Below are 7,500 nucleotides of genomic sequence, written 5' to 3'. Positions count from 1 at the left end.
TATCTCTGATGAGACCAAAGAGTATCTTTTTCTGGAATGTTTCAATCTAACATACCATACAACAGCAACAAAAACTATAACATGACATGATGACAATTACTAACAAAACAAAAGCTTCCATAGCTTCTGCTGCTACTGCTGCTGACATAATGTTTTTTGGCCTACATCTTGAAGGAGGCATGAAAGCAATGCTAATGTTTCTAAAGTTTCATGAAAAAAACACAAGGCCTAGAATCGTGGTTGAATGTCGTGTGAACCACAGTCCCATCAACTTGGAAGCTCACCTCTTTGTTCAAGAAGAAGCCTCCTGGTATACTGTTGCAATCGCACGTAATTGGAACTTACATACCCACTTGTACAGTTAAAAAGCCACTTTGACAGTTCAGACTTGCAGCTGGAAACAAGATACCAACCAGAATTAAACTTCTCAAGTTCCGTTTTGTTGATATAGCCAGAGTCAAGCAGATGATGTCGAGATCCGTTTATGCTGTAAAATGCAACTTTTAGTTTATCAACTTTTGGTTTATCAACTTTTGGTTCATCAACTTTTGGTTTATCAACGTTTGGTTTATCTTCAGTATGATTATCTTCTCCCAGAGGACCGGCAGCGCGCACACAATAGTTTTCAGGTAGTATGAATGACTTTTTGTCCTCGCTAGGAGATCCTTCGGGTTCAAAGTTTACACTCCTCTTTGTAATAAAGTGGTCAAAGGAAGGTATCCAAGAAGAGATGATGTAGAATTTGCTTGCATTTCTCATATTTGCATCCGAATTATCACATTTTCGCCACGTCGTTGTGTAGAATACTTGATCATGGCCTGGATCGCTGAGAGTGAAGCACAAATAGCGTGCAGGATTGTCGAACGTGGAACAAGATGGTGTCGGTCGAAAAATAATACGATCTGCCGTCATTGAGAGTGTAGGCTTCAAAAAAATTGACACTGCCGACAGAAGTACGAACACGGCAACACACGACACGAACCATCGCCATCCTTTGGTTGCATCCGTCTCGTAGAAAACTGGGTAGAAAATAAACAGACCCATACAGAACGCCAAAGAACAGGCCACTGGATACTGGAGGAAAGAATCCACTACCAAGCCTGTCATATGGTCACCGAATGGGTTCATTTTGTAAGCCTTTCCCTACGCTGTTCAAAGGTGCAAGTCAAGAAAGCCGGAAGTGGTTCCGGAAGTTTGCAAGTTTGAGACAAATATGGCGACGGGAACCGAAACTAGACCCAGACTGAAGCAGAAACCAGGGGCCCGTTTCTCGAAAGTCCCGATAACTTTTCGGGCCCGAAAAGCCATTTGTGAAACTGCCAACCGCTTGTTTTGGAAAGCCGGTCTTTTAACATGTTTTAAAGGTAACAAAAAGAAAACTTACCGTGAAGTTTGATGACTTAAATCGTCTTCGTTTTTGAGATACAAAGGGAATTGTTACACCCGAAAATGGCCCGTAAAGTTTCGGGACTTTTGAGAAACGGGCCCCAGACCCGGAACGGAGAACCGAAATGGGGACCGGGAACCAAGCTTAAGGCAGAGTTTCACGGTTTTGCGCATGTCCAAGCTTTGGCGCTGGCAGTTGTAAATTTTACGGTTTCTAACTGAACCAGATGATGATCATTAATCGCTGAGAGTATTAAAGCAAATACAGTGAATGACTGAGGCCCAGATTTGGTCGAAGATACTGCGTGTTTACACAGAAAATATCAAATTTAGTTTTGACCATCGAATTTACTGTACGAGGAAAAGACTTTATTCTACAAACGAGTTGTCATAACACACGAGTGCAGTAGGTTCATAACACAAAGGAAATGATTGCAAATGTAATTCCAAGGAGTAATTCCACTTCTATGGCAATCGTTTATTGCATTAGTGCTTTCGTTTGTTTCAATAACAACGGGATTAAATGGGCTGACGTGACAGTTTACCCATGCGCAGAGACGTGAAGCTCCTTTAATACTGAGATACAGGTGCTGATGGATAGTAATATCAAAGGAAGACTCTAAAGGAAACTTGCAATTCTCGACTGTGTTTCACTCTCTAAATTGGTCATGGATATTCTGGAAATTAATTAAGCTTACAGGTAACACGCACCTCAACGAAGCTACCGTAGTGTAGCTAACCCTAAATATTCTTAACTTATATCTTATTCAAGGCTACCTAAACGGAGATTTTCTTGTCAACCATAACATATTGAGCAAAAAATACTCCAAACCGCCCTTGTCAATTTAACGTAAGAATAGGCCATTTCCGAGTTGCTGTTTGCCTCTGGTTCAAAACGAGTCTTGGTGCTCAACCTCGCATTTCAGAGCTAATGTTTTCGAGACATTACATTTGCAGCTAAAATACATAGCATATACAGATACTTACTAAATACATAATATTTAAAGATATATTCATTAAAAAGAAAAGCCGCTGTACAAAATGTGGCCCTGGATTCTCTTTTAAAACCAGTAAACTCATAGGTACGGATAAAATCAGGTAGCCCATTCCGCAACTTAGCTGATACGTAAGAAAAAAGAACTAAGACCATAACTGGTTGTTCTAGGTTTATTGAGGGACAGAATGTAATTTCAGCGAAGATCATGCATAAGAAGAGGACGGGAGAGAAAAACGTATTTTTTCATATCAGCAGAAGAACCCTTTTTTTCCCCAAAAAAACAACAACATACTTTTATAAAGTAATATGAGAAAATTTTGAATGCCCTTATTGCATAGAGATGTAGAGTTTGACTTTAGTAGTAAGAGGACAGGTGATCTGCAAATATAAATCTGGTTATTCTCTTATTTACATTATACCGTTTCTTTTATACGAGGATTACAGCGAAATGAAAACACAACTTTCTCGCGAATTTTCTATGATAAAAACTTGTTGAGAAATCCAAACGCTACGTTAACAGCACACACAAGGCCTACTCCTGAGTATCTGGCCAGCCATTCGATGAGGTCCAGTCTCGTGCTTCTCAAGTTGCCTCGCTCATGCCCAAAAAGAATTCTGGGTAATTCTGCCATTCCATGACAAGGGAGGACCCCCGATTCTCATTTTATAGATTTATGTATAAGTGTCTGGCCACCCAGTCCTACCAGCAAAGTACAGCCTCCATTAAAGTTAGTTTTTAGCTTTCAAAACTTGCCCAAATTGTATCGGTAGGTCCTGGAATTCGTTCACAGAAAGGCCAGAGAGACAATTTCACTCGTGAACCGCCATGTTTACAACAGAGCCTTTCAGGCGTCCTAGTCTGCGTGAAACAATCTCTCACCTCTGGCTCGAGAAGACCAGACACGCGCGCTTCTTACCTTACGAGTTTATGCCTCAGTGTAGAATCTGTTTAACTGAAATGCCAATTCCTTATAACTGAACCAGCATCTTAATTTTTTTGGTAGGCTACGTATCGAAGAGCCAGAAAACATTTACGCATGCGCGGACGGAATGTTTGAACAAGAGAGAAAAACGCAGTACCTCCAGACCCGGCGCTGGAGCGTCGTACCAAACGAGTCATCCCGGGATTTCGGCCCGTGCGATCGCTTTTGGACGCAGTTGGCCCTTCGCTGCTTTCTGCTACCGACCTCGCCTCCCGGTACGGCATTGAGGGAGAGATATGTCGGCCCCTAAACCATATGAGACAAATCCCACGCCTACTCACAGCTCCAAACCGCCCTTGTCAATTTAACGTAAGAATTCGCTTGCTTATATATTCAAGGAAAAAGTCATTTTATGTCTCATATGGTAAGCAATGGAGTCGCGCAATACAAAGTGTACGCATGCGCTCTGCTAAAGGTAACATACACACATGCGTAAACTTTTTTCTATCTCAAATTTCGAGTAATTACAAGAGCTAATATCTTCCAAACTGATTTTAATTACAGCAAAAATAATATGTTTAAGCTCACAACAGGAGCTCATGACTAGGAGCGTACAACTTCATTTTATTTGTGGCACGGCGTCTTTGCAGACAGAGGTTTTTTCCAAGTCTTGCATGAAAAATTATTACCCATGGACTTAAGAATCTTATTTAAGGACTCGTCTAAAAACAGCTTGATATGTGAAAATGCCGTTACTGTCGTTTTGGCCTCCTGGTCACAGTTAAGTCGATTGTTTGTGATGTAACTTCTAAGAGCTACGTACAATTAAGGCAACAGCAAACGAGGGATGGCTCAGTTGGTTGAGCACCGGGCTTCCATGCGGGAGGTCGTGAGTTCGACTGCGGCCGGACCAAACACTCAGGGTCTTAATATAACTGAGGAGAAAGTGCTGCCTTTGCAATTACACCCGCAAATGGTTAGACTTTCAAGTCTTCTTGGATAAGGACTATAAACCGTAGGCCCCGTCTCACAAATATCGTCCATGTTTATAAGCACTCTGTGGGACGTCAAAGAACCCACACACTATTCGAGAAGAGTAGGGGATGAAGTTCCCGGTGTTGTGGCTGTCCTCTGTGAGTGTGTTCTTTCCAGCAGAAGTGGCCGGCTTTGCGTAATGTCCCTAAAAAGGCCTGTGGTGTATAGGCCACCTAAGCAGAAACCGCCATAAGTCAAAAGGACTTTGCCGAGTGCTGGATGCAGATGTAGATAATATTGTTATCCCTACCTTTTGCTGATATCCGTTCGTAACCATAGGCAGCGATGTTATGGCTTTGCGTGAAAAAAATAATAAACGAGAAACACCAAAACACGATATATAGGAGCCTCGCGAAAAAATTAACTTTTTACCATAAATCTGTTCATCAATTAATCGATCAATCATCATATTCAAACAACACTTGGTGCGCTTCTCAAATCGTTATAAGAAAGCAATCACAAGTTTACTAGTTTATGGCCTTAGCACTTCTGGACAATATTATAGTCACTTTAGCTACCATCGCTTGAATGGCATTGTCATCTTCATTTAGGGCGATGCTGAGTAGTTTGTCCAATAGATCATTTTACAGTTGTGTGCTTAGTTACCTGGCCTTTGAATGAAAGTGAGGCTGGAGTTGACCTTGCTTTGATAGAAACCTCACAGCTTTTCTTATGTAAATTCCTACTTATTAGCATGACAACAAAATCATTAACATAAGAAAAGCAGTGAGGTTTCTATCAAAGCAAGGTCAACTCCAGCCTCACTTTCATTTAGAGGCCAGGTAACTAAGCACACAACTGTAAAATGGTCTATTGAACGACGGATCTAGACAAATATGTGGACGTTCCAACCTCCCTATACCATGAATTTCCGAATTGTCACCTTGCGTGACACCATGATACCCAAGCTTTTTGGTTGAAAAAGATGTATATCCCTACGAATCTCAGCAGTTTGAGCCTTTTAAGTAAATTAGGAGATGTGTTCATACACATGAATTTATCTCATGACCGAAAAGTAAGCGCTTTCTTCGAAAACTGAACTCCAAATGTTCTTCGTTGGTTACAGGCCGCAATATTGGTGGACCACGTGGACACTCCATAGAAAACTCTATAAAGTTGCCTGAAACGCTTCGACAAATAAATCAAAAACAATGTACATTCCAAGTTCTTGACCTTTTTCATTGAACGATTTCGAACTTTATTTTTTTGTTGCGTGACATTGAAACTATCTATAGTTTAAAGATATGAGGAGCAAAATGAATAACAGAGCAGGCTTTGATGATCATACCGCGCATCTTAATTCCTCAATTCGCGCATAACCAGAATTCCTTGCGCCTTTGACCACAATCCCTTGCGCTTCGAAAAAAAATGTGTTCTTCTCCGTATTAGAGCGTTCGTTCGCTTCAGGCTCACTCACTGCGGCAGCAAAACTCAAGTAATATAACCAAACGAACCCGTGGAGGAACTGCAAAGAGGGCACCACAGACTAAAGTTTATACTGGCGAACTTGTCAAAGTGCTTTTCTTTTCCTTTTGTGTGTATGACGGGCGACCACACTAAGTTTTCAAATCAGTAAATAGCTTTCTTTGAGTTAGCTTAATACTAAATCACTGACATTGTAGCAGGTGACATAAATGTTTTATTGTTGTTTCGTTTTTTTTATGAGGGGAGAACTGGTGAACACGCGTACGTCAAAAACTGACTCCTGGAGCGGAGAAGAGAACTAACCACAGGCCACAATACACTAACACTGGTGGAATGCAAATACACCGTTGCGTCCAAGCACCCATTTGCAATTAGGACAGCCATGATTAACAGAATTTCAGACTAGGCACTCAATTTAAAACTATTCGCCTAAACTTTAGAAATTATGATGAATAACTTTCTTTCAATACGCCACAAATTTGGACACGAAACACTTAACTTCTTTACAGTCGGTAAGAGTTAGGCGCAATTAATTTCGCTGAGGTCAAAAAATCGGGCCACTGGTAACTGCCTAGTTGTTTCAGAACCTTGATCGGCTGCTGGTTAAATATGTAGGCAAAAACCTTCTCTTATATATCACCAACATGATCAAAGAGGCGAGGCGCGCAACGCTTCCTTTAAATTTCATCGAACTTTAACTGATTGTAGGTTTGCTGTTTTGTTTGTTTGTTTGCTTGTTTTGCTACACCCTAATAACGAATAAAATAGGATAGGAAACGTGCATCCTTTTTACAGATCCTGGTTGCGGTCGCATTTATGGAGTTTACACTAGTGTTAAATCAAGTTTTTTTGTTCACTGTTCCCCTAGGGATTCAAAACACCAGAGAGTTGACACCAGGGTAGTCAACACTAGTGTTACACTGTGTTTTTCTGAAGTGTAACCGCAACCAATGTGATAACAACATTGATTGCGGTCGCAGTTGGGAGTAAACACTAGGGTTAAATCAAGTCCTATTGTCCAGTGTCCCCGTAGGGTTCAAAACAGCAAAGAGTTGATACTAGAGTAGTGTCAACACTAGTGTTACACTGTTTCTCTAAACCGTGACTGAAACCAATGATTTTTAAGACAGCAAAGAAATGTATCAGAAAGTAGAACGCGCGTGGAACTTAGACGCACGGGCTTTGTTCGTAACATGATTTTTTTTTAGTTTTGAAGCAAGCAACCGTGGACAATTTTCCTGTCGGTGTACGTTGGATCAGTGGCTTGATCTGATCGGCGTTATTTCAAGTTGAGAAACTAAATATTTTAAGCAAGAGCCGATACAACGTAGATTTGATTTGATTTTAGTGGTGTACTATATTTCCGTTATTTTTCCGTGACTCTTAGTATTTGAATTCAAAGTCTCTGTAACTGCCATGTTTTATCACATTTTTTCCAGTATTACGTCAACATCCATTTACTATATATATATATGTACATAGAAGCAATTCAATGTAAACTCTCATTGTACCTGAAGAAGGCTGGTTTGGCCAGCCGAAATATTGAACACCACTAAAATCAAATCAAATCTACGTTGTATCGGCTCTTGCTTAAAATATTTTCTTTTTGGCATTAAAGTAACTAGAAGCTTAATTGCACCCCATTGCATGTTTTCATTTTATTTCACATTATTTACAAATTAAAGAGGTGTATTGATAAAAAGTTATGAAAGTTAGGTTCTATTGAATACGTAC

At 40.4% G+C, this 7,500-nt stretch overlaps 1 protein-coding gene across 1 annotated transcript; it reads right to left on the bottom strand.

Moving 5' to 3' along the window:
• Nucleotides 1-24: 24 nt before the first annotated feature.
• On the bottom strand, nt 25-1,415 carry LOC138010547 (uncharacterized). The gene has a single exon (XM_068857527.1). It carries the CDS (start codon nt 1,126-1,128, stop codon nt 268-270), a length of 861 nt encoding a protein of 286 aa, XP_068713628.1. The 5' UTR covers nt 1,129-1,415; the 3' UTR covers nt 25-267.
• Nucleotides 1,416-7,500: the final 6,085 nt, after the last annotated feature.

The sequence above is a fragment of the Montipora foliosa genome, chromosome 7 (genome assembly GCF_036669935.1).
Source record: "Montipora foliosa isolate CH-2021 chromosome 7, ASM3666993v2, whole genome shotgun sequence".
NCBI lineage: Eukaryota > Metazoa > Cnidaria > Anthozoa > Scleractinia > Acroporidae > Montipora > Montipora foliosa.
This window is presented reverse-complemented; position numbering and strand designations above follow the sequence as displayed.

Coding starts and splice junctions, on each gene's coding strand:
- LOC138010547 (XM_068857527.1), bottom strand. CDS start 1,128: ATGAACCCATTCGGTGACCATATGACAGGCTTGGTAGTGGATTCTTTC.